General features: G+C 43.3%; 4 protein-coding genes across 9 annotated transcripts in view; 2 read left to right on the top strand and 2 right to left on the bottom strand.

Moving 5' to 3' along the window:
* Positions 1-12,544, bottom strand: part of ap3b1a (adaptor related protein complex 3 subunit beta 1a) — a 41,746-nt gene extending 29,202 nt beyond the window's left edge. The window contains exons 1-6 of one of the 3 annotated variants that reach the window (XM_061799563.1): positions 12,247-12,544; positions 8,553-8,628; positions 7,626-7,700; positions 7,196-7,291; positions 5,568-5,728; positions 4,760-4,826 (exon numbers count right to left, since the gene is read on the bottom strand). In XM_061799563.1, the coding sequence (XP_061655547.1) occupies positions 4,760-4,826; positions 5,568-5,728; positions 7,196-7,291; positions 7,626-7,700; positions 8,553-8,628; positions 12,247-12,365 (594 nt within the window). In that variant the 5' untranslated portion in view covers positions 12,366-12,544. Of the gene's footprint in view, positions 1-4,759; positions 4,827-5,567; positions 5,729-7,195; positions 7,292-7,625; positions 7,701-8,552; positions 8,629-9,718; positions 10,046-12,246 lie in introns of those variants that run through there. The other 2 variants (XM_061799564.1, XM_061799562.1) reach the window with 2 other exon arrangements.
* Positions 12,545-13,901: 1,357 nt separating this feature from the next.
* Positions 13,902-15,224, top strand: LOC133490044 (cytochrome b-c1 complex subunit 9). The gene is made up of 2 exons (XM_061799565.1): positions 13,902-14,076; positions 14,260-15,224. Exons 1-2 carry the CDS (start codon positions 13,936-13,938, stop codon positions 14,305-14,307), a joined length of 189 nt encoding a protein of 62 aa, XP_061655549.1. The 5' UTR covers positions 13,902-13,935; the 3' UTR covers positions 14,308-15,224.
* A 341-nt stretch (positions 15,225-15,565) lies between these two features.
* eif2b1 (eukaryotic translation initiation factor 2B, subunit 1 alpha) lies at positions 15,566-21,083 on the top strand. 2 transcript variants are annotated; one of them, XM_061800207.1, is made up of 9 exons: positions 15,566-15,809; positions 16,125-16,226; positions 16,301-16,437; positions 18,234-18,350; positions 18,604-18,716; positions 18,792-18,860; positions 19,621-19,696; positions 19,770-19,895; positions 20,901-21,083. In XM_061800207.1, exons 1-9 carry the CDS (start codon positions 15,797-15,799, stop codon positions 21,054-21,056), a joined length of 909 nt encoding a protein of 302 aa, XP_061656191.1. In that variant the 5' UTR covers positions 15,566-15,796; the 3' UTR covers positions 21,057-21,083. The 2 variants fall into 2 exon arrangements, with proteins under 2 accessions (XP_061656191.1, XP_061656189.1); XM_061800205.1 differs by having other exon boundaries at positions 19,621-19,895.
* On the bottom strand, positions 20,797-27,406 carry ddx55 (DEAD (Asp-Glu-Ala-Asp) box polypeptide 55). 3 transcript variants are annotated; one of them, XM_061800196.1, is made up of 14 exons: positions 26,889-27,403; positions 26,763-26,813; positions 26,366-26,452; positions 26,181-26,272; positions 25,998-26,060; positions 25,615-25,764; positions 24,370-24,559; positions 24,221-24,303; positions 23,821-23,952; positions 23,666-23,758; positions 23,485-23,599; positions 22,100-22,268; positions 21,715-22,016; positions 20,797-21,212 (listed from the first exon to the last, which is right to left on the bottom strand). In XM_061800196.1, exons 1-14 carry the CDS (start codon positions 26,994-26,996, stop codon positions 21,090-21,092), a joined length of 1,758 nt encoding a protein of 585 aa, XP_061656180.1. In that variant the 5' UTR covers positions 26,997-27,403; the 3' UTR covers positions 20,797-21,089. The 3 variants fall into 3 exon arrangements, with proteins under 3 accessions (XP_061656180.1, XP_061656179.1, XP_061656182.1); XM_061800195.1 differs by having other exon boundaries at positions 24,221-24,559; positions 26,889-27,404; XM_061800198.1 differs by lacking the exon at positions 23,666-23,758 and having other exon boundaries at positions 24,221-24,559; positions 26,889-27,406.
* Positions 27,407-27,434: the final 28 nt, after the last annotated feature.

Raw genomic sequence — 27,434 nt, 5'->3', positions numbered from 1 at the left:
ATTATCGGGGAAAAGAAATGTCAGCTTTTAAAAAGTTTAAATTGAGTTTAAGTGTGAGAAGAAAATCCATCAATTATACCTTTCCTACAAATCAAACCACTTATGCGCAATTCCCAGTGAAGCAGAACAACTCTATAATTTTGTTTGTTTGGCTCCAATTTAAAGTCTCCCCTCTTTCTGTGTTTGTTTGGGGTAAATAGAAAACAATATCACCCCTGTATTACAAGTCATCGATAATACTTTACAACATGCGGCAAGACACTTCAATTCATCAGAGAGACTGTTGATGTGCTTCGTTAGGGGCTGCTGTTTTCATTAGCAACACAATTCAAATGTTCCCTTTAAGGTCCGTTCACAGAAATGATAGTGGGGATTTCCAAATTGGGGAAAAAAGGAGATGTTTACAGTTGACCCCCGTTATATCATGGATATTTAAGCAATCCTTTTTTATGGGTTTTACAGTATATACAGTACGCAAGGTTGAATTAAGTGTAACACCACGTTGCGCCACAACATGTCTGGCAGCACTGAGCTTAATTGGCAGACTTGCAACCTAATTAAGAGCAAGAAGAAAATGGCGCTCATTCAGTTTGATTACAGGACAGACACCGTTTTTCCGTTTTAATATTTATTGTTCCTTTTATTGTTTTGTGAGTATTGTGGGGTGCAATGTTTGCATCCGTTGCTCCGTGAGTATTAAAGTAGCAGTTAGTTGAAGGTTTACCGTGACATCTGTGCTTATCCCGTCTATGGCATTTCGCATTGTATGATAGCATTAAGCTAGCTGACTTTTGTTAGATGAAATGATATGGTTTGCTTGAACATTTTGGTATTTAAATATACAATGTTTAGTTCTCTTTTTGTGTCATGTTTTACAGTAAACTTCAACTGGGTGCCAAATTGTCAAAAAAAAATTTCATGGCACTTATGAGGGCACGTCAATGATTCACTTTTTTTTTTTTTTCCATTTGCGGTCGTGCTCGAGCTTATCCCCACCGTACATGAAGCCGGTCTCAGTTTAGCTTCTCAGTAAACTCCAGTAATGTCAGTCGTTCTTCGCAGAGGATAAAGAACATATCGCTAGTGCCGGACGGAAATGTCGCATCTCCAAAACCACCACTTTTCAGGTAACCCAAAAAAAAACAACAACAAAAAACGGCATATTTGTTAAGCCATTAACATTGCATCGCCAAAGAGAGCAAGCCAATTTCAATACTCTAAATTGGGCAATAAATTGTAAAAATCCCAGACCCACGTTGGGACTGAGCAATAGTATCGACGTGTGAAAAAGTATGAAATTGACAAAATGTGGTTGATAAATGGGGATGCACTGCTATTTGCGTTGGCGCGATGGTGAACGCCCCTCAAATTTCAAACTCCAGTGACACACCACCCTGTGTCGTTGAGGGACCTCCTGGCCGCCCGCCGCCGTATTATGACAAGGCGCTAATGGGAAAAAGAACATCACACTAAGCAAATGGCTTTTCTAATAACAATAAATTTCCGCTAAAATTATGAGGAGCCCAAAGTGTTTCCTTGCAGCTGTTTTGCTGTGAATTCTAATTAGGGCGACGGGAAGGCGGGGAGTGCTGGGTCATCACATGAGAGACAACACTGCACTCCTCCTCTTTTTTTTTTTTTTTTTTTGGATGGATGGTGCATCGCGGGGTAGGATTCTCCTCCCCTCCCCCCTCTTAAATTAAGGGCCGTCCCACCTCGCCCCAAATCATAAGGACACCCCACCCCTTCTTCTTCTTTTTTGCTCTGGTTTCAATTTGGCAGCGGGCTCGGAAGGGGAGCGGGGGGAGGGATCCATCATTTATCTTGTAATGGCGACATAATAGATCCATCACGCTAAAACAGCTGCACAAATTCCACCGTCGCCACTGTCATCGCGCTGTCCCATTTTGTCTTGAAACCATCCCCCACACTCCCCTGCCAATGTGTGTCACAGCCATTTAGACAAGCAGGCACATTTGTAAAGGTAAATGTCAAGAGGCAACAGCGACTTCGTGTTTCCTGGCGATCACCTGATAGCATTTCACCGAACCCCCACCTACCCCCCCGGCGCTAATCGCCTTGTTTTGCTTTTAAATGAACTCATTACGGAGAACGCAGCGCTGGAACTTCTTAACAAGAGGAAACAAACTCAAGTGGCCGAGTGATTTGCTTGGCATTTAAGATTTGTCTCAGAAATGTGTATCCTCAACATTTCATCGTTTAATTTAAAATAAACATATCCAGTCATTACTGATTCATATGTAAAAGAAAATTACAACCATTTATAATGTGATTGTTTTAGCAATCGTTATTTTATGGGTTTTAACAGTGTTCGGGGAGGTACAAATTTCGAGTTGCATGCCTTTGACGTAGTACCATGTTGTGCCACAACAGGCTGGGCACCACTGAGGTTTACTGGAAGACATGCAACGCAATTAAGTGGAAGAAGAGGCCGCGGCGGTCCCCAACCAGTAATTGTGGCTCCCCCGACAGAGGAGCGAGACCATATGCTCGTGCACCATGTTGTATGCTCCGGTTGTATGTGTTGCTGCTCCATGTGTGTTAAAGAGGGAGGAAGCATTAAACATTTTGCTGTTTGAATATCAAATGTTTCATTCTCTTTTGTGTCACTTTGTATGGGTTGCTGCTCAGTGTGTCCTAAAGGAAACGTTGTTTAAAAGTTTAGAATTCCTGCATTACGTCAATTTTATTTAAATTTTCTAATTTACGTCAGCCAGTGTGTCTCTGGCGTTAAGGTAGCGGACTTTGGTTAGTCAAAATTCTATGGTCTGGTTGAACATTTTGGTTTTGAAATATCCAATATTTAGTTTGTTGTTTTGTGTGTCAGTTTTACAGTATACTTCAACTGTAAGGGACAAACATATTGGAACGAGCACGCGAAACTGTCTGAGCAAGTGAGAATAGACGCTAAGGAATACGCAAAGTGGCACTAAGCGGGCCCCCCAAAAAGGGCAGGAAAATTCAACAAACCACAGAGAAAAGTAATGTGAACATGTCTGCTTGAATGGATGAAAAAAAAAAAACACGACCTAATATAAATCAAGTTTCAAAACTTGAATAATAAGGGCCACCTCTCAGCTCTCAGATGATGCGGGCGTGTCGAATGGATGCGCCAAAAGGAATTAAACATACTGACGGGAACGATGTAAAATCACGTTCGAAATCAAATGGTTATTGTGGACTATAATCATAAACATAAGCACACAAGTCAACTTGCCCTCGTTGTCGGCGACAATGTCACAGACGAACACGCCGCCAGATGACAGCGGCACGGGAGGAGGAAACCCGGGTAGTTAGACGGTCGGCACTGCCCCGTTCACTAGTATCAAGTTACCCACCAAGCCATGTTGTCTGTGGTGAAAGTTTACAAAACTATCCGTCGTAAAATGCGCTCTGCAGAGTCGGCTGGTGGTAGTGCTGATGTTCAGCTCGCCATCGGGGTGCCTTTAAAAAGTCAATCCATCGCTTTTTTATTTCTTCATTTTTGGGGAGCTTAAAAAAATGTCACCGAGCTGTTCTGTAAATTTTCAGGGTGTAGCCACCGCTAGCTTGCTAACTGCAAGCTGGTGTTGTAAATGGGCCTCGTTATGGAAGCTAAGCACGGCTAACTCACAACTGAGCAGCCAAACGAAATGACATCACATTGTACTTATATTGTGGGGGAGGGAATTCACGCTAGAAAGAGAAGCCGGAGCCCTGTGATGTCACTGGGCTGTGTTTTAGCCCCACCCACAAAAATCAGGAAAGTTCAAACAGTGAAAAAGATGCTAAAATTATAGCTCAGCAATTCAGCACTATACTGTTATAGGTCTTTGCATACGTTTTCAGCTCTTCAAACATATTTTATGTATTTAGAAACAAAACCCAGATTTCAGCTTAGAGCCACTGTAAAAAAATGGGCTTTAATAACTTTAAATGTGTGTGGAAGCGGTAAACCTCAAAAAGATGTTTTTAAATGGTCTTTATCGCTCAGATTCTGACCATTGTGGGTGGGTCTGGAACATGTCCACGCTACGATCGGCGGTTCACGGTAACATGGGCCACTGGCAAGTTGCACAGTGTCAAGCAATTTCCACGGCACGTAACGACGGCCAGCACTTGCGCGCAAAAAGAGAATAACAAGTCGACTCTCTCGCCGTCTCGTGAGACTTCTAAAACCACACGCATACATAAAAACACACTTCCGGACACCTATTAAATAATTCACGAGGGGTTTTCGCCATCAATCAGCGGGGGCTAACACTTGTGCGATGATGGCGCCCCCCCCCCCCTCTCACCCCCACGCCCCCAGGCCTCACGTGTGCGCGGAGAAGTCATCGATCTTCGTTAGCGGGCCGCGGCTAAATATGCTATACATCTGCTCCCTGGCTCGCCGTCCCACACAACCAATCCACTCCCCCTGCCAGTTGGCCTACACTGCTTTATTTGTTTGTATAATGATAAGTGTGTGCTATGAATACATAATCACAACATACTGCGCATGACCATAGTGGACGCATTTAGCATTCATTCATTCCAAGACCTGCTTCAATTAAAAACGCCCAACTTGATGCTGAATTTAAGAACGTGATGAATTTAAGAGCAGATGACATGAGCGTGAGGCTCAACAGACACTCAAAAAGGAGGACGCGCGGATTTTAAGTGGCCGCCAATAAAGCGTGGCATTGCCAGAATGAACTGTGGCAAGACGGGAGGGCCAAACGCTCGGCTGCGGCGCCCTCCGGTGGCCTGCACTCACCGTGCTTTTGTCCTTCAGAAGCTTCTCGATCACTTCGATCAGCGGCTCCTTCTGCTCGGGATCCAGGCTGAGGAACAAAATGAAAAAAATCCCATTTGCGGTTTCTGTGTTCAGGTCAAAGCCATGTCTACTATAAAAGTATTGTTTTGGCGCCGTTTTGTGGCCGCCAGTGAATCCGCGCCATTTACAAGACAGAGACCAAGCCCTGCCACAAGCAAAAATTTGTGAGTAATTGTCGCCGCCTGACAAGGTTTATAATTGCCTATATAACATGCTCCAAAACGGCTGCAAAGCTAACTGACTAAATGACGCACCTCCCTTTACTTCAACATAGTTCCTTGGCACCATGAAGCTCTAAAGCAATATTTTTTTATATTAAACATGGCTTTGGCCTGAGCACAAAAATAGCAAATAGATTTTAAGAATATAATGTTTTTTAAGTGAGCAACAGAGGCTAGGGTCATAAAAACAAAACACATGCCTGCGAGTACTATTGTACGCTCTATTTGTATGAATTTTAGAATTATACCGATGCTAATTTCCATTAGCCCATCTATGGCGTTTTGCATTATATGTTAGCATTAAGCTAGCAGACTTTCGTTAGACGAAATGATATGGTTCGACTGAACATTTTGGTGTTTAAATATAGAATGCTGAATTTTCTTCTGTTGTACGTGTCAATTTTACAGCGCGAGCACGCTTTGCTTCTTATTTTCTATTTAAAAAAATGTTTTTATAAAAAGGTCTCAAAGTTGTAACGCATCCCCAACAAGAAAAGTGGGTTCACTGTACAGTTGTGCGCAGGTACCTGTAAAGCTTCTGGATGGCGTGGGCAGAGGTCTTCCTGACGTACGGCGACAGGTCGGCCGCGGCCTCCTTGATGGCTAGCATCATGATTGGGACGATGATGGTCACGCGGATGCTGGACAAAACCCTCAGTGCACTGGCCCGGATCAGCTGGTTTGGGTCCTATTCCAAATGATATATAAATCAGATTTTTTTTTTAAATAAAAACAATGAAAACGGAGGCTGAGGCTCAGAGACAAAACATACAAAATGCAGTCAACTGCAACATAGTGAAAGTCCAGCATTTTTGTTGCTGATAAATATGGGATGAATGTCGGCATCAAAGTGTATTCCCACGCTAATGTCACCGACCTCGGGAACCTCACTCAACCACTTTACACCGGTCTGTGTGTAGACTAGAGCTGCACGATATATTGTTTGAGCATCGTCATCGCGATGAATGTGTGCGCAATAGTAACATCGCGATGTTGGTGCGCTGCATTGATAGGCAGTTAATTGTAATATCTCAAAGTAACCAGCAGAGGGACTGGCTTATTAGGATAAGATCAGCACCAATGTTACGTAAATGATAACCTCTCAAAAGAAAAAGGGCGTGCTTACTCCATCTTCTTGTATGATAACTATTAATGAGCAAAATATTAAAAAAAAAAAAAAACAATGGAATGACTGCATTATATGCAACGGTCTTCAAAAGGCAACCGACAGTGGTTTGTGTTCGTTGTGGGGACCGCCGCCAAGGCATTTGTGAAGGGACAAACCTTCGTGGGCACAATGTGTTGCTTAAACTAATGCAGATTATGTAAAAATATGTATAAAATAGACAAATGAATAGTGTTAGGAATGTGCTGATGACGATACAGCATAACTGGGCATGAAAAGAAATGAGTTGACCTTCATGTCTGGCTGGACTAAAGGACTCAGTATACTTTTGTACCCTATTGAGTACAAGTTTCTTTTCTACTGAAACGATTATAAACTGTTCTTACAGCGTACTCTGTATTTTTTCACATCGCAATGTATATTGCATAGTTAAATAAATAAAGTAAATCAAAACATCGCAATGTCATTTTTTTCCCAATATCGTGCAGCCTAAACGTAGACAGTCTTGCGATATTGAGCTTCCCAAAGGTGCCAATATATTTTACTCAAATTTGAAGCATTGAATTGACGGATTGGCAGTGGAATCGGGAGGCTCCGAGCTAACACTCTTCACATACATAAAAAACACAAAAAGTTGAATCCTGCCAACTGACTTTTGCAGCTGACAAGATGATGATACAAAAATGTATTGACGCTAACTTGGCCAACCTTGGGAACCTCACTCAACTCAATTTGCACCAATCTGTTCTGTAGACCGTCTTGTAATATTTAAATTAGCTTAGATAAATCTATTACGGCCCGTCCCAGGGGTAACAATTTAGTTCAGTTCGTCTCTCCATGACTTGTTTGGGCAGCAAAATAGTCAAGCGTGGACAAATGGTACACTCTGCTGGTTGCTACCAGGTACTGAACCAAGTGCTGATAGGTTTCACAGAAAAAAGCTGCAAATTTGTAAACAGCGGCCAGTTGACTGTAGAGGTTACAGCAGTCCTGTGTTGGATCCAAATCGGGAGCTTTTGACGTGGTTACCTTGAGGGCCCGCTGGAAAGTGCTGATGGAGAGCAAGGCCAGGTCCTGCTGCTCTTCCGCGTACCTCACCAAGTACACGTACACCAGTTTCTTCAGCTGACAAAGACAAGACGCAAAAGTCAACCTGGGAACAAAACCTTGTTGGACGTCATGCCGAATTGACAATGAGAGCGTGTCAAAGTCCGGCGCAGGAAAATCTGATTTGTCCACTGATGAAACACTGGAAGTGCGCTCATGAGAAATAATCAATGGCCGAAAGAACGCATTCAAGCTGGAGGTCAGGCGGGAGGCTACATAACCGGCCGGCGCCATACCTTCGCATGCAGCCAGTATTTTTGGCTCTCAATCATCATTTGACTCATGACATGCGGAAGTGGCAACATTATTCAGGACAAAAGCAGACGCGAGGAAGACGACTCTTCGGTCTTACCTCGATGTTCTTACTCGCCACGTTCTTCACCACGGCGGGAAACAGCTCCGACGCGTTCTTTCCTTTGGCGATGAGCTGTGAGGAGGGAGCATACGGTCGTGTTTGCGACTGCAAGAATAGCTGGGAGCAAAGCTCCGAATCTTTGGATTAGCTCTTATTCCTGTCCAGGCTTCACATCTGCGTTGCATGGAGTCCACCTGTAAACTGCTATTCCGGCCAAGGACGATTGGACTACACTTCACAGTTCATTACTGCTTTCCCGTAAATCACAAACTAAATTTACTGGTGAGACTCTTTCTTAAAACTGCTTCACATCTGTGTTGCATGGATTCAACCCATGAACTGTTTTTCCGGCCCACGGCCATTAGACAATATTCCACAATTAATTTTGTCTTTTCCATGAATTGCTTAACTAAAATGTAGTGGGAAAACACAGTTTCTGACTACTGCTTCACATCTGTATTGCATGGAATGGACCCCATGAGCTGCTCTTACAGACCAGTTTTATGGGGCTACATTCTACAATTCATTTCATCTTTTCTATGAATCCTTTAACCAAAATTGTGTTGTTTCAACGCAGTTTCTGACTACTGCTTCACATCTGTGTTGCATGGAATGACACCTTAAGCTGCTTTTCCAGCCCAGCTCCATTGGACTACAATCCACAATTAATTTCAGCTTTCCCATGTTTTACTTAACTGAAATGATGTTAATTAAGCAGTGTCTCTGGGAGCCGCTTCACATCTGTGTTGCATAGAGTTGATGTGTGAGATGCTTAACCATCCCTGGACAATTGGACTAGAATTCACAATTCATTTTTGCTTACCTCAGACTCACTAAAATAACATTTAGTCTTGAATAAGCCCCCGTCTATGAGAAGTCCTTCACATCCGTATTGCATGGAAGCCCAGGACACTGCGCACTCACCCCGACGACCCTCTTCATGGCCTCCAGTTTGAGCGACTCCTTGTTGCTCTCCAGCATTTCTTTGAGATCTTCATTCCTGAAGGGCACAAAACAAAATCAGAGGCATGATAAGCAGCCCCGAGCTCCACGCTCCACTTTTGCCCGTGAAGGACTTTCCCGTCGCGTGTGAAACGCCACAACTGCGTCAGGCGCACCCACAGTCAATAGGCCAACATGGGGAAAGAGAAAAGCAAGCAAATTAAAACATTGAAATTGGCGAGCAGCTCATTCCTCAGCTAATGCTCACACTGGTGCAGCATTGTGTACCTGGACAGCAGAGCGCTGTTGTGCTCAACATTCCACCGAGGGTAAACAACACAATCTTGTCCAAACATTGAATCCAAACAACCAGGATCACGTTTTAGTAAGCGAGGTGTTTGCTAACGGGACACAAGCGCATATGCAAATCAGCATTGGTTGCTGAAAAAGACATTTTTTTTCTTACCGTTTCTCGTAGCAAAAAAGTTTTTTTGGGGCTACGGGGCCATTTTGTGTTTCAGAACACTCAAAATAATTGTACATTTTATTTTACATTTTAATAACATTTTATTCATAATTATTTACTGTTTTAGATATCTGGAAAACTGAAAAAAATATATTGTTCTCAGGGTTTAAGATGTTCAAATTTTGTCTTAGGGTTTCAAGTATCCGGGGGGGCTTTTCTCAGTTTTTTTAGATAGTTCTAAAAACATCAAGAATATTTTTTCTTAATGGTTCAGATATCGGAAAAAATAGTGAGTTTTTCTTACCATTTCATATCTGAAAAACAAAACAAAAATGGTAGCATTTCAGATATCCAAAAACAATGATTTGTTTTGGACCTGAAAAACAAATACTTTTTCTAAGTTTCAAATATCCCCCCGCCTAAGAAGAAGAAAAAAAAAACAAAAAAAAACAAAAAAAACAAAAAAACACTTTCTTGGCATTTTAGCACTCCGAAAAACAACAAAGTTCTTAGCGCTTCATCTTAAAATGAAATAAATTCGTACAGCGACGATACACAAGCGGTATGATCCAAATCACTGTTGTACAGCCTTGGCGGAGGTCGACCAAACATTAAGCGTGAACATTATAATCCAGAAGAGATGGCAAGCAAAAGAGACCGTCGGACACGGTCCCGGTCCTACCCGGCTCCAGGAGTCTTCTTGGCGCTGAGCGTCAGGGTGCGTTCTTCCTGGCTCAGCTCGCCCCTCAAGCAGAACTGCAGGTGCTCGGCCGAGACCATCGCCGACCTGACGGCGACGGCGGTCTCCGAGCGGAACGTCAATAGGCGCGAGTCCATCCCGCCGGCGTCTTCGCTCCGGTTCTCCGTCCGCTCTCGCTTTGGTTGCACACTCACTGCCCGCCTGCTTCCTCTTGACTTTGGTAAATTAAGTCACAAGACCGAGTCGGCCCGCTTAACGGCACGTCATTCTTCTCCCGGAGCCCACGCGTCTTTCCGGAACAATCCGCCGCGGTCACCTGCAGACACTGTGCTCATGCCCGGCATGATCTCCTCTTTAGGGTTTGCTACTTTTTGTCACCTCGCACAGTGTTTGGACGCAGCTAACAAAAAGAATGTCAGGAAACAGCCGGGAACATGTGACCTCCTTGACTTTGCCTCGTGAATCTGTGTTTTGTGGACAGAAATGACTCATTGCTCTATTCTTGTGTTTCAGACATGAAAATATTCAAAAACGATTCATCTTAGTTTCACAAATCTGGAAAAAAAACTAATTTTGTCTTAGCCTCTCTGACATCTAAAAAAAAAAAACTTTGTTTAACTCTTCGTGTTTCACGTATGCAATAAAAAAAATAAAATTAAAAAATCATAATTTCCGATATTTCCGGAAAACAGAAAAACTAAAGTCTGCATTTTTCCAAATGCAATAATCATCCCCCAAAAAAATCTTAGTTTCCGATATCCAAAAAACAGAAAACAAAATCTTGTGTGAAACATCCAGAAATGTTTTTCTTTCTCCAATACCCAAAGAACTGAAAAAATTGTTTTTTTCAGGTTTCAAAGTTTCAAATATCCGAAAAACAGAAAAAAATAATTGGGTGTTTCCAATATCCCGAAAAAAAAAACGATTCTTCCTGTTCCACAGCCAGTATGCGATAAAAAAAGATTTCTTCCTGTTTCCGATAACTGAAAATATATTTTTATTTTTGTTTCACATTTGTGATAAACATCCCCCCAAAAATTCCATAGTTTACATCTGAAAAAATAATATTTTTCTTCACATTTCAGATGTCTCAAAAATATCCCAACTTTGTGTTTGCGTTTCACGGGATAAACTTCGAAACGCATTTTCTTAAAAAAATCATTTGTGTTAGCGTCCTCAAAATATATTTTAGGTGTGTTTCAGGTAGCCAAAAAACTTTTTTAAAAACTGGCTTAGTCTTTCTGTCATCCTTAAAAGTATTGGGTCTCCCGAAACCAACAAAGATCATTTTCTTACTTTTTCGCATATTGGAAAAACATCACAAATCTATTTGCTTCGTGTTCTGGCTATTCACAAAACATTGTTTTAATGTTTCCTTTGTGTCAAAACAAGTAAAGCCCTCTTTTCCAAACATGTACTTCTGAGTACAATATTTACAATCAAGTGTGACATTCCTCAGTTCCACTCAACTCCAGTTGGACACACACAAGAAAAAACTGAGAAGCTCCGGTCAGATGGACTGCTGAAATTTTTGCAAACTCGGGTGGAAATTGGCTGACAAAACGCTCTAAATGTGAACCAAATACCATATTTATTAACATCATATTAAATGTTCTCTACAGCAGTGTTTCCCGACATCTCGATAAATGTTAATGCTGTTGTTTATAAAGGCGCCTAATTTGCAGGAGGAAAAAATGCTCGTGAGTATTGTTCAACGCACAGTTTGTGTGCATTGGTGCTCAAGTAGCAGTTGTTTGAAGGCTTCTAATTACCACTACATCTATGCTGATTTCCGTCTGCTTGTCTATGGCATTTCGCATGAATGTTAGGATTATGCTTGTTATTCATTTTCACATATGACAACTGGAAATCTCGGTACAGATTTGAGCAAGAATCAAAGTTTGACGCACATGATGTGGTTTTGCGGGCCACAGAAATGATATGGCGGGCCAGATCCGGCCCCCGGGCCTTGGGTTTGACACACGTGATCTAAAGGATCTACACACCTCTACCGGAACCGTCAATCCCACACGAAGAAGCTTGAAGCAAGCGAGCTTTGCCTCTTACTTGGAGAACTGTGCAAGCCAGTCTTCTTTTCATTCCGTAAAAGTGATTTTGTACGATAGTCTCCCATGTCTTGACGGCGAGAGGGAGGGAACATGTGCTAAGGAATACTTTAAAAAGTGTGTTTCAAGACATTTCATTGTGTTTGAATATATTTCAAGCTTGAGGAAGGGTTCAAACCATTTTTGGAAAACATTTTCCCACATGGTCCATCTATATTGCGGATTTCCACCTATTGCGGGTGGGTGTGTCACGTACCCCCGCGACAACCGGGGTTTGACTCAATCTGACATTATGGCTCAACTTTAGCAGCTAATTGTCATTCACCATCACTAGTAGCTAGCTACCGGTTAGCTCGCTGCCTCAGTCGAAGCGCTAAGTACACGTCAACGTGCCAAACTGTACTGTAAAGTACAACTAAACAATGCTAATATCGTTTGTCTTACTTTTTAAAGTCAGCGCTGAAGAGTCCGAAGGCGGCCCGGGTGGCCGGAGCGCTCTCCTGGGCAGCCTCCACCGCAGCCTCCGCTCCTCCTTGGTCGTTGTACAAAGCTGTCGTCGACATCTTCCCAGCTTTGTCTCCTCACGCAAAAAAATAAATAAATAAAAATCTCCCACTTTCGCCGCCGAATGCCCACTTAAGTGTCGCGTGCGTCGGCGTGGCGTCTGCCGTGGAGGTTCAGAAGAGAGCGGACAAACTTCTCTGGAGATTTTCCTCCAACTTTTTTTTTTTTTTTTTTTTTAACTCTCAGTACCGGAAGTAAGCAGCTGGCGTCACATGACAGGTTTGGTGAACTGTACACATAGATCTATGGCAAATAGAACAGATTGCCCATTGAGTTATGTATTAATCGCGTGCCATGAATTAGATTTCTACGATCAGTGTGCTTCAAGCGGTCAGAAGACTGCAACGAATAGAAACACGTGACACATCTTCACTTTTAATATTTTACTTAAAATAAAATAAAAATTGTGCTGACAATTTTTTAGCCTCGTATGTAGTCTTCCTTCTCACAAACAAACATCCAAAATCATTTTTCTTAGTATTTCACATATCCAAAAAAAAACATCCCCCCAAAAATGTCTTTCACATGACAAATATAAAACAATGTATGTTTTTTTCTGAGTGTTTCAGATAGCTGAAAAACAAAAACAAAAAAAACATTTTTTTGTTGTTGTTTTGTATTTCGGGTGTCCAAAAACATCAAAGATAATTTGTCCTAGCCCTACAGATATTCCAAAAACATCAAATATATTTTTTCCCCACAGTATTTTACCATTGTACCTGTATTACCATTTAAATGTGTACCCTGTTCGATTATGATGAATGTGAACTACATTAAAAAACACACACACAAGCTTGTTAGATAATTAAATACCAAGGTAAAAAAAAAATTGTGAACAACTTTTTACAAAAGTTATCCCACGTACAAGTCACCAAAAGCCAAGGATGACCCATATAAATCTTGTATAGATTCATTATTATAATGATTCTGCATTTTAGGAATTACTTCCCACAAATTCACATTTCACACACAGAGATAAAAATCAATTCAAATGAATGAAACATTCGACAATAAAGTTTATCATCTTTGCCCTTCCATATTGAAACTGTTCAGCTCTTTCAGGAGATCTTCAAACCTTTTTTTCACATTCCCAAAAATTCCCACCATTTTAATACCAGTATTCCACATTTTCCATGACAAAATTCCCACCTTTTTTTTTTTATTATTCCACATTTTCAATGACAACATTCCCAAATCATTGCAGACTTTTTACAAATTTAGCTCCTCCTTCTCCAGTTGTCAACTGATGCAAACCACGTCAACCTTCAAATGTGCCCCTTATTCAGGGCATACCTGTTCATCCCATGTGCAAATTTTCTCAGTATATTATTCTCAAATATTTGACATATTTACGTCCTCCTTCCACATGTCTTGTATTTATAATATATGTATTGTTTGATTCATGAATGGGTAGATAGATACCCAGACTTCACTGGGAAGCGAAAGTGAGCATTTGCGCACGCGCAATGACTGTCCAAACATAGCGCCAGCAAAACCGTGTCAGGGGACTTGATTGGGAAGCAGAAGTGAGAATTTACGCATGCGCAGACGCACTGACTCGACATCAACATGGCGTTGGCAAAGTCCGTGTATAATGTGCTCTTCAGGAGAACGTCCACTTTCGCCATAACCATCATAGTTGGCGCTGTCTTCTTCGAGCGAGTATTCGACCAAGGTGGCGACGCAATCTTTGAGCAAATGAATCGCGGGGTGAGTCGCTTTCGCCGTGCCACAATTGGGGTTTTATTCTGACCTTGCAGTCAGAGGGCGAAGCGGTGCTAGGTGTTAGCTAAGCTAACTTGCCCGCTACCGCCAATTTGAACCGAATGACAGTCATGAAATGGCTTTTTTTTTTGTTTTTAAAATGTAACCTGACTTTGTGTTTTGTGTTAGAAACTATGGAAACACATCAAACACAACTACGAGAACAAGGACGAGTAAATGTGGACGCCGGTTTCCAGAGGTTGCAGTTGGAGCCTGTTGTCATCATCCTGCCTGGACTCCATTCACAACGCCGACGCAAACAACAACAAACACGGACTTAATGTGCTTCAAATTGGGCCCAAAGTGTGTGCAGACCACCGCCAAGATGGCGCAGTGGACCCCCGTCACGTCAATCTTCCTGTTCCTGTCATTTGTTGTCACCTTGCGTATTGTAAATGATTAAATTAAACGTGTTGATGTGTGACAAATTGTGCTTTGTTTGCTTTTGCAGTTGACGTCCGTGTTTCCCTACCTTTAGTGAGCCAAGGCACATATTTTGCACGAGGAAAATGGTGAAGCACAGATAGTTGTACAAAGACACATGATTAGTAGTAAATGATTTTCAGACCCATTTACGTGAAATTGGATTAAGTCTGTAGCATATTGGTGGGGAATCACTTATTTTTTGTGCTATTTCTATTTCTTGCTCTAAATCGTTTGAACGCTTGTATTAGTATTACCGCACTACACATTCAGAATCATCTTTATTTGCCAAGTATGTCCAAAAAACACACAAGGAATTTGTCTCCAGTAGTCGGAGCCGCTCTAGTACGACAACAGTCAGTCACTTGACAGAGAACACTTTGGAGACATAAAGACATTGATAAAAACAGTCACTGAGCAATAAAGGGTTGCTAGTTCTCTGGTAATGCCGGTAAAAAAAATAATTTGACAATTAACTTGCTAATGATGCTGTACTTTTGTGTTTATATCCTAGATCTGTATTTTGTTATCCTGGCTTGTTTGTTGTCGTACAAGAATTTGGCTCCAACCACTGGAGACAAATTCTGTGGGCCAATTAAATCTTACCTGAGTTGATTGATTCCGAAGTGTATCATACTAAAACTAATAAATTTTACCTCTGTTACCAATGACATTTTTTTCTCAATGTGTTTAACTGCTTAGCATATGCTAATTGAGAGTACATTCCTTCCATTTTTCTGTATGTGGCCCTCAATGGAAAAGCTATACAGACAGATATACTTCTATAGGAATGTCTATGGAAGTGTATCTGGCATTCTTTCTTTTTTAGATTATTTTTATTTTTTTTTACGCGATTTTACGAGATGCTATTATTTTTACATTTCGTGGCACGAATATACTGTTATACACATTAAGATCACGCTTTAAAAATAATAATAATAAAAAAAAATCCAGGTCCAGTACAAAAGGTGGCGGTAATGCTATTCCCGCACATAAAAACAATCATTCAAGGAAGACGACTTGCAGGTGACGTCATTTCTGCGCGACACGTCAACACGGCGGCAAATAACACAGCGCGTCAGTTTTGCGAACTTTTACCAACTGACACGGAAACAAAACTATTTGTCGCCAATTTGTGGTTTGACTGAAAGGAGGACGCCCGCGGAAAGTTTGCGCTGAAGCGGACTGAACAACAAAACCGCCAAAAAAACTGTTTTCATCCTGAAAACGGAAGCGTGGCAGCATGAATGAAGAAGGTAAGCGAACACCTGAGAGTGTGTTGTCATTTGTGTGTTTATTGTGTTATTTTGAGTGTGTGTGCGCTTTAAATATGTTGTCATGTTGTGCTTTCGCACGGTGTGTGTGTATTGTGCTGTCATTTGTATGTCTCTGTGTGTGTGTGTGTGTCTGTCATTTTGTGGATTGTGCTGTTTTTGTTATTTTGTGCTGCCCTTTTGTGTGTGCATTTATTTTGTGTGTTTGTGATGTGTGTGTGTGTGTTGCTGTGCTGTCCTTCTCAGTCATTGTTTTTGTTATTTTGTGAGTTTTTGACTGATATTGTGTGTGTTCAGAGCTGTTGGAGTACTTCCGCGCTCAGCTGAGGCAGGACCCCGACGTGGCTTCGGCGGTGGCCGCCATCCGCACGCTGCTGGAGTTCCTCAAGCGGGATGAAGGTGACGCGAGCTCACACGAACGTCGGGCACTCCAGTCTTCTTGTGGTCCTCGTTGTTGACTTTGTGACTTTCAGGCGAGACCCTGCTGGGCCTGAGGGAGAACCTGAAGTGGGCCACGGACCGCCTGGCCAGCGTGGACTCGTCCGTGGCCGTGTCTTCTGGCGGCGAACTCTTTCTGCGCTTCATCAGCCTCACGTGGCTGGAGCACCAGGTGGGTCGGACGCACGTAAAATGCTTCGTTAAACCGACAGCACAAATAATGCTACCCTAATTTCTTTTAATATGCTTTCCCCCCCCCAAACAATAATGTCAATAGTTGATAGAGCGTATCATGTGAGAGTCATGACTCCCTCGCGGGGGGTGACAGTCTAAAACACTTACCGTAATTTCTCATCTATAATGCGCATTTTTACCCCCCAAAAAATGTCCAAAATCACTGGTGCTCTTTATACATCGGTATAGGTTAAAATGAAAAAGACTTTCCCATTTTATAAATGTATGCCGCCATCTAGAGGTTATGAAAAAGCGGTACATGCTCATTTCAATATGCCACCGCCACCTAGAGGTTATGAGAAAGGCTTACACTCTTATATGCCAGCGCCACCTAGAGGCCATGAAAAGTGTAGCCTACACTTTCATTCCAATACGACAGGGTTACGTATGACTGCATATGTACAGTTGTGCTCGTAGGTTTACATACCCTGGCAGAATTTGTAAAATATTGTTTTGTTTTGGTTTTTTTAAATACGAGTGATGACTGAACAACAACAATCATTAATTTATTCATGGTTATGTATTGTTTGATGAGAATGATTTTCTGTAATGCTTGACAGTTTAATTTGAATCCCATTAAAATAAAACAAAATGTGTTTCGCCTGGCCCCTCATGTTTTCTTTCAAGAATTGCACCCATCTTATAAATTCTGCCTGGGTAATCAAACATGAGGTGCGTTTTCTCATTTACTAAATAAAAGTAGGGCTGTGAATTTCGAAATAAGAGCAAGTAAATAAACTATTACGTGTTCAAATGAAGTGCTTAACTTCAGAATAATTATTTGAAAAAAATGAACAAAATACAGATAATGTCTTGATCATATGGGTGGTAGCAAAACCATGCATTGTAAAGATCCATTGTACATAGGAAGAAGGGTTTTCCAGAATTTTGAGGTCAACTTTGGAGGTGCGTATTATACACGAGAAATTACGGTAACTATAAAAGCTTAACGTTGCTTCATGTCCAAAAACAGCAATGCATCGTCACCAAAATGTATGTGGACATCTGTAATTATGCCCCCTTTCACCAATATTTTGGATTTTATGGACGTTTTCCCTCATTAAGCAACGTTAAGGTTTTTCTGTGTCGTGAGTGCGTATGTAGAGGAAAACCTTGCGGCGATCATTGGAATATTTTCACAGGTTGAAGTGGGTGTAAGGAAAGATGTCTACACGGGCTGGGTGTTGTTTCGAACCTCACGATACGATTTCCATTCTTTGGAATTCAGTGTGATTCGATATCGATTCTTTCGGCTGCGATTCGATTCAATTTTGATTTAAAACAAGCTGCTCTAAAGCGGCCACGCCAGCAGACTATCCACAATGCAATATTACTCCGTTCTTCGTGTTTATCTTCAAACTTGTAATGTATTTCAAAACAAATCTCTGAATTTACAGTGTCATTAACTAAATTAAAATGCATTTTATTTGTAATGAAAACTTTAAAAACAGCTTTTACCATTAATTACCCTTAAAGACACCTATTTTTTTTTCTTGATTCAATTTTAAATACACCTCTTTTACCCTTGTCTTTTTTTCTCATAGTAAAATGAAAAAGGCGCTCAAGCGTTTAAGTTTGGGTTCCCTCCTGTCCAAGAACTTTTCATACTCCCACTTTATTAGACAACGGAGATGCTGCATTGACGAAAGCGCGCACGCACGTCGTCTCCCGTCGCCATAGCAACGCAGCGGCAGCATCTCACGTCGTTGTTTTGTGGTCCCGGCGGCCCGGCAGGAACTGTCGTGCTGCAAGAAAGTGATGGAGGAGCGCGGGCAGCTCTTCATGGACAAGATCTCCATGTCCAGGGGCAAAGTGGCCAAGCTGTGTCACACCTTCATTAAGGACGGAGCCGTAAGTCAAAGCAAAACAAAACAAACACCATCACGTGTGACGAGGCTTGCAAAATGGCTCCCGCGGAAGAGGGAAGAGGGAAGAGGCAAAGTTTACGTCACTTCTCAATTTTGTTCTCGTGCTATTTCCAACACTACTAATGAAAAAAAAAAAAGATGAAAAGTAAAATATGGAATTGATCGTATTTGGACAGACGAGGTTTCTGGGCGACAGGGACACTGTGCGTCTTACTCACCTCTGCGTTCCGGGACAGAAAATCCTGACGCACTCGTACTCCCGGGTGGTCTTGAGGGTGCTGGAGAAGGCGGCGGCCGAGAAGAAACGTTTCTCCGTCTTCGTCACCGAGTCGCAGCCCGACGGCGCCGGGTGAGTCGCCGCCGCCGCCCGCCGAACACCCCGGCACGACGACGGGCGCACTCATCCCCATTGTTGTTTTCGAAGGCGGCTGATGGCCGAACACTTGAGAAAGCTCTACGTTCCCGTCACGGTTATCCTGGACGCCGCTGTTGGGTGAGTACCAGACAGCATTTGAGTTATTTTGTCGCAAAAAATGCCAGCACAAAACCTTCAGGCTTCTGCCCCGGGGGGGGGGCATGCCAGGAAAAGTCTACTAGAACACTTGAACGTTAAATGGTGGCAGGTGTGTTAACAAGAGTTTGAATGTGATTGGATGATTCTGAACCCAGCCCCGGTTATAAGAGGGTGTGCAGATTTATGCAACTGCATTTACTTTGACATCCACTCCCTAAAATGATTTTTTTTTAATCGAGTTGTTGAAGTTATGAGTCAGGTTAATGGTGGGAAAAGCTTTGAAATGTTTTATCTCGGTCTATTTTTCTTAGAAATTTCTCACAAATAATTGGCATTTGAAAAGGGGCGTGTGGACTTTTTACTGTAAAAGAAATTAGCTAGTAGTTTCCCACCGCAATGCTGTATTATTGCAATTAAAACGCCGCATTAGGCTCTGAAATGTTTTGCAAAAACATTTTGGACACAAACGTACAGTATTTATGTGGAGGAACGCATTTGGCTGAGAGGTGCTGCAGGAGAGTTTTTATTAAAAAGAACCTTATTTCTTGACGTCATTCTTTTTTGGAATTGTTTCATGTTCGATTTTTTTTTTTATTGATGTACAGCGCTTAGTTTCGGTTGTGGTTGTTTTGGAAAGGCTACAAAGTCATGATTGTGTTTTGCCATTGAAACACTCAAGAATGTATTCGGCCCCAAAACTTCTAAATTGTATTTTGAAATTTGCCGCTGCGTGCGCCAGGTACGTGCTGGAGAAGGTGGATCAGGTCATCGTGGGCGCAGAAGGCGTGGTGGAGAGCGGCGGCATCATCAACAAGGTTTCGCTACTTGTTTGTTTGTTTGTTTGTTTGTTTGCTTGCTTGCAAAACTCCTCCCCCCCCGCTGGTACAGATCGGCACCTACCAGATGGCGGCGTGCGCCAAAGCCCACAACAAGCCCTTCTACGTGGTGGCCGAGAGCTTCAAGTTCGTGCGCCTCTACCCGCTCAACCAGCAGGACGTGCCCGACAAGTTCAAGGTGAGACGTCCTAGCCGCCAATGACGAAGAGCTGACATGCCGTGGAATGAGTTCAAATGGAAGAAATGTTCAACGGGTGGATTTAAAACAATAGAGCGACATTTCTAAAATAGAAATGAATGGGGGAAAATGAAAAATGTGGGAATTTGGGGAATCAGTTGACAAATGTGGAAGGAGCCAAATTTAGTCTTCCCCGCATATTAGCTGATTATCACTGTTGAAGTGAGTTGAGGAGCTTTGTTTAGGCAGAAGTGATGCTTTGCCGCCATCTCGTAGTAACTTGGTGCCCAGGAACCATGTTAAAGTGAGTTGAGGAGCTTCATTTTAAAAAAGCACTGATTTGTCACCATCTTGTTGCCAAGAACAATGTCAACATAAATTGAGGAGCTTCAGTCAGACAAAAGTAGTGCTTTGCTGCCATCTTGGCGACAAGGAATTATGTTGAACTGAGTTGAGGCCCTTCACTTAGACAAAAGCAACGCTTTACCACAATCTTATTGCCAAGGAACTATGTTGAAGTGAGTTGGAGCTTCATTCAGAAAAACGTAGTGCTTTGCAGTCATTTTGGTGGCAAGGAACTATGTTTAAGTCGAGTTGAGGTGCTTCAGTCAGGCAAAAGTAATGACTTGATGTCATCTTGTGGCATCTGGGTGCCGAGGAACTAGGTTAAAGTGAGTTGAAGTTTCATTTAGACAAAAGCAGTCCTTTGCCGACATCTTATGGAATCTTGGTGTCAAGTAACTAACTATGTTGAAGTGAGTTGAGGAGCTTCATTTAGACAAAAGTAGTGCTTTGTTTCCATCTTGTGGGATCTATTTGCAATTTGAAACCTTTTGGGGTTGATGTCAATTCCTTGGCGATTTTTTTGTATCAATTCGTGGCAGGGCACATAACCGGCGAACACCATGTAAAATTTATTTTGTCATGGAAAATGTGGAACACCCAAAAATATTTCTCATCAGTATTGACACAATTAAAGTAGAGGTGACACACGTGTGTTTTCAGTACAAGGCGGACACGTTGAAGACTCACTCCAACCTGTCGGAGGAGCACCCCCTGGTGGACTACACGCCGCCCTCGCTCATCACGCTGCTCTTCACCGATCTCGGCGTTCTCACGCCGTCCGCAGTCAGCGATGAGCTCATCAAGCTCTATTTGTAAAACATCAATAAAAGGAAAACAAGGAAAGCGTCTTTAATGATCCGCCCCGCCGGTGATCTCGCGCTCGAAGTCCTCCTCGCAGATTTGCCCCTTCCTCAGTTTCTTGAGCAGACGAGTGTCCTTCAGGAGCTCCTCCGTGTCTTCGTCATCGGAGGACTGAGGACACAAAACGCAAACGAGTCACTCGGCACGACGCTGACACGCTGTATTGTCGCCGGGTCTCCTCCATATTTTTTCACAAATTGATACTATTGGTCAGTCCCCATGTGCGTGTTATTTCTGCAAATTAGTAACCAATCTCAAGTGTTGAAAATAGCTTGAAGAATATGAAATAACAAAAATATCCTGAATAATAGTTTTGGCGATGCAAGGATTCTGTCGGCCAACGGCCGTCGATCGCGGCGGGACAATCTTTGGTGCTCAGGGCTCACATTAGATTTTTGAAAACAGACAGACGGGCCAGCTCATTTTTTTTCCCAAAGTAAAAGCAGATGTTTGCAAATGTTGCATTTTGATTCAACACAAAGATAATCAAGATGACAGAAATTGCTCTGAGGATATGTACAATTTTAGGTTAAAGTCTCAAAACGATGAATTGATTTTCATAATAGGTGTCGATTGATTTGAGAATCGGTTAGTTGTCGATAAATTGTCCTACCTGTCCGTGTTTCCTCTTGGTGGCGTTCTTCTTGCGTCTGTCCTTCTTGGCCTTCTGTTTGGACCAGGCTTGGTTCCGGACGGGTTTCTTGGCCGCGCGGTCGTCGCCGCCCTCCCGCCGCCGCAGTTTGAGCTCGACGAGCGTTTTCTGCCGCAGCTTCTCGCGCTGTTTGTCCTTGTAGCGAATGTTCTCCGTGTCCAGCGGCGCCGGCTGGAAGTCGGGGAAACTTTTCCCGCGCAGTTCTGGCATTTTGGGCAGGCGAAGGAGCGCGAAGCCGCGGGCCATTGACGCAAAATCCAAATCTACGGGGAGAGGGAAAAAACATATGGGAATTATTATTATTATTTTTTTTTTAAATGTTTGTACACACTGTTGAACATTTAACCTTTGACCCTGAAGATGAGGCTGCACTCGTGCTTGGCGTAGGCCTGCACGTATGACACGAAAGCCTTCATGCCCTTATCAAATATGGCGCGGTCCGCCTGCGCCAGCGCCTTCACTTTGGGCAACACGTCCACCACGTCGCTCACGGCGGGCATTTTCTCCAAAGGACACTGCAGTAGGGAAAGAAAAAAAATATCACCACTGGAGAACACTTCAGTTGTATTTAACTTTTGAGGACATCTTTTTTTTTTTTTTAAATATAGTTGAATAAAAAGTCCGCTCAAAATCCCCATAAAGGGTTAGGGAGTATAGAATGAATAATTAATTCAAACAATTGAAAAATTGTTAACAAGAAAAAAAAGAGGAATAATAATGACATAGAAATAAGAAAAAAAAAAATATTACCCTGGAAAATATTTTGTGGGGGGGAAATAAAGGCAAAAACCCAGAAAAAAAGATTATTATAAAGAAAATTACTGAAAAGACAACACAAAAAGGTAACAATTGTGGCAAAAGAAAAACAAAATAAGCACAAAAAAATAAATAAAAAAATGCAACAAAGCTTGTTGTAATAATTCTTCCACAAGTCCGTTCATCATCCTTCCACTAAAGGGGATTGCGTAACGAACACAGCAGGTGCATGTGAAGAAGCGAAGGCAACGTTTCTTTTCGACTCCCTAATCATACGCAGGGATTTTTATACAGTTGATTCCTCACGCTGTCGAATAAAAATAGGTGGGGAGCAATACTTGGGCACCGTTGACCTTGAAGTTGCTGTCGCATAATTATATTGTACCAGGTCAACGTCATCTGGTGGACCTTCCGTAATAAACATTGAACAAACAGATCGATTATGGAAACATTACAGCGGTAACTTCACTTACGAGAGAGCCGACTATCGAGATTTTCGTCGCTCGGACAAAAACTTTGGTTTCAAGCACAAATTATGGTGGTAGCCAACTTCACAAGAAGGAGTTTGGCAGATGGTGAGCCATTTAAAAACAAAAAAAAACATTGAATTTCACTTTAAAACTAAACATAAAACAAGGAGAATTACACGTTGGGTCTTTAACCAAACCACAATAACTTTGTTACGAAAGTATGCTAGCTTCAGCACAAAATACAAAACTACAATTCTTTAAATCCTATCAGCGCTGAGGTGCAGTCGTTCGTGTAGAGAGAGAAGAGCAGCGGCGAGAGGACACAACCTTGGGGCGCCCCTATTTAATTACATCTGTTATTGCTGTTTGTTTGTATAGAGTACAACACTGTAGAGTGCTATTTTCCTCATTAAAAAACATCTTACAAATGTTTTTGTTGTCGTTTTGCATCATTTGAACGGGCAAAGATAAATTGCGATACGAGTGTTTTGAGTCGCTCCCTCACCTTCTGGTTGATGGACAGGAAGTTGACGTAGGACTCCTCCATGGGCAGCAGAAAGACCAAAGCGTTGCCGCGGTTACCGATGCGCGCCGTGCGACCGCAGCGGTGCACAAAGGCGCTGGAAAGGAGACGGGGGCGTTACGCTAGCATGCTACGCTACTAACCGTTCGCTAGCGCCACCCACCTGGCGCTGCTGGGGGGGTCGTACTGCAGCACCCAGTTGACGTCCGGGATGTCGATGCCGCGGGCCATGACGTCCGTGCACACCAGGATGCCGCTGTAACGGCCGCACGGCCAGCGTGAGGGGGGCGGCGGACGGGCGGAAGGACGCAAGCTCACCTTTTGACGGCTCGGAAGTCGGCGAAGATTTTGTTGCGTTTGTGTTTCATCTTGCCGTGGATGCAGTGGACGGGGACCCTCTTCACCAGCGTCTCCAGAGCGCGGCCGAAGTACTCCACGCAGGCGCACGTGCTGAGGAGGAGCAGGAGGGGAAGAGAAAGAGGGAAGAAAAAGAGGAAGGGGGATAAAAGGAACAGGAGGGGAAGAAAAAGAAGATGAATAAGCGGAGGATGAAGACAGAGAGGGTAAAGGACAAAAAGGAGGAGAAAGAGGAAAGGGAGGAGGAATAAGAGGAAGATGAGGAGGAGGATGAAGAAGGAGCAGGAGGAAGAGGAGGGGGAAAAAAGAGTCAGGAGGAGGAAGAAGAGACTGGAAGAGGAGGAGGACGTGAAGGCACCACCTGAAGAAGACGAGCTGCTTCTGATGTTTGTGTTGCCGTAGAAACGCCACCAGCGCGTTGAACTTGCGGTCAGCGCGGCAGACCTGCAGGAGACGACGGAACACCGCGTGAGCGTCCCCGCGCGGCCCACCGCCGCCAGCGCCACTCACCGTGTAGTAGTTGCTTAGCGCGGACGGCGTCCTCCGGGCGGCGCCGTCTGCGACCCCCTTCTCCTTAACGGCGACGCGGACCGGATTCCGCAGTCCTGCTCGGACCAGCTTGTCCAGTTCCTGCGTCTGCGTTGCCGAGAACAAGCCGGTGCGCCGCTGCTTGGGCAGGAAGCTCAGGATGGCGTTCAGGCTGCCGGGGTTAGCGTTAGCGCGTCAGCGCAGAGAAACTCAGCTAAAGCGTTCGTCGTATTTATGGACGCGCCATTCCCCCGCTACGCGGTGCGATCGTTTTGATCGAACAGTGTACGGATCGAGCCTTGCCGTGGAGAGCAAATCTCCGCGAGGCATTGACGGCCACTCAAAAAAAGGGTTGTAATTGCCTATATACGCCTCAAGATGGCAGCAAAGCACTTCTTGCTATTTGACAAAATGAAGCTCCTCAACTCACTTCAACATAGTTCCTTGGCCCCAAGGCGGCGTCAAATCGCGACTTTTATCTAAGGAAAGCTCCTCAACTCACTTCAACATAGTTCCTTGGCCCCAAGACGCCAGCAAATCACGACTTTTGTCGAAATGAAGCTCCTCAACTAATTTCAACACTTTCTTAGTTCCAAAATGCCACAAGATTGTGTCACATTACTGCTTTTCTCCAATTGATGGACCTCAACTCACTTCAACATAGTTCCTTGGTACCGAGATGCCACAGGATGGATCCGAAGCAATATTGTTCATTTTAGAGTGTGGCCTGAGTACAAAAACAGCAAAGAAATGTTTCCACTTTTGAGCAAATTGCAGAGGACGGCTTCCCCCAAAAATGCACAAATCGGCGAATTTGCAAATGGCAAAACTACAAATATGCTGAACAAAACTCGATTTACTTCTGTCTCAAACCAGTATTCCCACTAAAATCAATTGAAATGACTTTCATCTGTTCCAGCCCACCAAAAATAACGATGTTTTTAGTCCAGAAAAATATTACTGCATTGCATAAAAATATAATAAAAATAAATAAAAAACAAATGCAAAGAAATCTAGTGGTTTTAGAAAATGCAATTACCGTACATTGGGACAAACTAAATCACAACAACAACTGGAATACTGGAGGTGTGCCTATAAGGGGCGCGGCCTAATGGGTGACATCAGTCAATCAAGTTACGAGCTTGGTCACAAAATGAATTGATCTCATAAGTCAAGGTGTACGTGTTACTCGTTGATAAATCCAGTGGAGAATCGTCGCCCACCCACCTGTTCTCGAAGCCCATGTCCAGAAGTCTGTCGGCCTCGTCCAGAACCAGCACGTCCAGACTCTTGACCGAGCCGGCCAGGTCCACGCCGTCGCCCTTCCGGCGGAACATGTCCTCCAGGCGGCCGGGCGTGGCTACCACGATGTTCGCCCTGCAACGCGACACGCAGAAAATTACAAAATGGAGGGGGGGGGGGGGGGGGGGGGATTTTATTCTGCCAAATATCTGAATGTGCCTCCCAAAATCTATATCAGTTGGGCCTTAATGACAAGTAAAATGATTGATGGGTTGGATGAAGTATAAAATGTTTTTCGTCTTCGTTTTTCCACTATCCCCTTTCACACAGCCACAGTCCCGCCTCTGTTACACGACGTCCGCCTTTACCCGTTTTCCTTGAACTTCTCCACGTCCTCCATCGGGTTGTTGCCGCCGATCATCAACATCTGCCTGGAAACAACGAAGACAGGAAGTGACAACACAAACTCACGCGAGACGACACGTTGCGCTGTGATTGGTCCATTTCATCCGGGTACCGTTTGCGCATAACCGTGACATGGGTCAACTTACGTGAACTGCGGAAACTTCTGGAGGAAGTGTCCGATCACTTCGCTGATCTGCATGGCCAGCTCGCGCGTGGGCGTGACCACCAGCGCGCCCACCTGCACGTTCAAGAACATCATTCTCGTTAATTCCCATGGAAAGTTTGAAAACTTCAAAAATGACTGGAATTTAGCAACCTGAAGCGCACACACCTGCATCTTCTTGAGCTTCTCTTCTCTCCTGAGCAGAACTTCCAGAACGGGAATGACAAACGCTAATGTCTTTCCACTCCCAGTCACCTAAACACAACAATCGGAATAACATAATGATCGATGGATGATAGATCATGGACAATCGACAGCATCCATTGCACAGCACCATCTCCATGCAAAATACAAACACACAGTAACACAGGTCTATAATAGTAATAGTACAACAATGATAGTAGAACAATCTGGTGTCCCACATAGGTGGAATGATCAAGCAATGAAGTTCATTTATGTCTTTTATTCCTCAATTGGCCACATATTGAACAGCTAAGTAGTGGCTACCTTTTCGAATTCATGCTGGTTTTTTTTTGTTTTTTTTTAAGGAATATTTGTCACTCACCGCCTCAGCAGCGACATCCTTGTTGCTCATAAAAAGTGGGATACAGGCAGCCTGGAAGAAAAACACAAAACACTACTACTACTGTACACACAGTTGTACATGTGGTTTAGAGCCCATTGCACATACTTGCACGGGCGTCATGTGCGTAAATTTGAGTTCCCGGAGCGCCGCTAAGATCTTGTCGTTTAGTTTTCCAGCTAAACTATCCCACGTCCCGTCGGTCGTGTTCTCCATGCTGCAAAAGTGGCACGTACGAAGATGGTTAGCTGATGCTAAAGCTAAGTCAGCCACGAGTAGTTGTCACTTCCGGGTTGCGTCGATGTTTACACGCCGGTGGAAACTTGAGCTCGAGGGAAATTTGTTTCCACAAATCATACAATTTTCCGAAATAAAGATTTACATTTTCTAAATTAATTCACGCAAATAAATGTGGTTAGTCCGTGATACAGCTAACTCCACCACGATAATAAAATTCGCCGTTTGCGCTTGTCCAGGTGGAAACCAGAGCTCGAAGCAAAGTGTATTGCCAAGAAACACAAAAATTCAAACTACAAAATCGTTAAGAGAATTTGTAATCCAAAAAACGAGTTCCTACAGCAAATAGCGCAAAAATGTCGCTGGTTCGCCCGTGCTAAAACGAACTCCGCCACAAAGCTAACACTTTCGTGTTGC

This window comes from Phyllopteryx taeniolatus, chromosome 15 (genome assembly GCF_024500385.1).
Source record: "Phyllopteryx taeniolatus isolate TA_2022b chromosome 15, UOR_Ptae_1.2, whole genome shotgun sequence".
NCBI classification, from domain to species: domain Eukaryota; kingdom Metazoa; phylum Chordata; class Actinopteri; order Syngnathiformes; family Syngnathidae; genus Phyllopteryx; species Phyllopteryx taeniolatus.
The sequence above is the reverse complement of the archived record's forward strand: the minus strand, read 5'-3'. Positions and strand labels throughout refer to the sequence as shown.

Coding starts and splice junctions, on each gene's coding strand:
- LOC133490044 (XM_061799565.1), top strand. CDS start 13,936: ATGGCGTTGGCAAAGTCCGTGTATAATGTGCTCTTCAGGAGAACGTCC. Junction 14,077..14,259: donor TTGAGCAAATGAATCGCGGG/GTGAGTCGCTTT, acceptor GTTTTGTGTTAG/AAACTATGGAAACACATCAA.
- ddx55 (XM_061800195.1), bottom strand. CDS start 26,996: ATGGAGAACACGACCGACGGGACGTGGGATAGTTTAGCTGGAAAACTA. Junction 23,600..23,665: donor GACCCCCCCAGCAGCGCCAG/GTGGGTGGCGCT, acceptor TCTCCTTTCCAG/CGCCTTTGTGCACCGCTGCG. Junction 21,213..21,714: donor CCAAGAGGAAACACGGACAG/GTAGGACAATTT, acceptor TTGTGTCCTCAG/TCCTCCGATGACGAAGACAC.
- eif2b1 (XM_061800205.1), top strand. Junction 16,438..18,233: donor TCACGTGGCTGGAGCACCAG/GTGGGTCGGACG, acceptor GCGGCCCGGCAG/GAACTGTCGTGCTGCAAGAA. Junction 19,896..20,900: donor ACGTGCCCGACAAGTTCAAG/GTGAGACGTCCT, acceptor GTGTGTTTTCAG/TACAAGGCGGACACGTTGAA.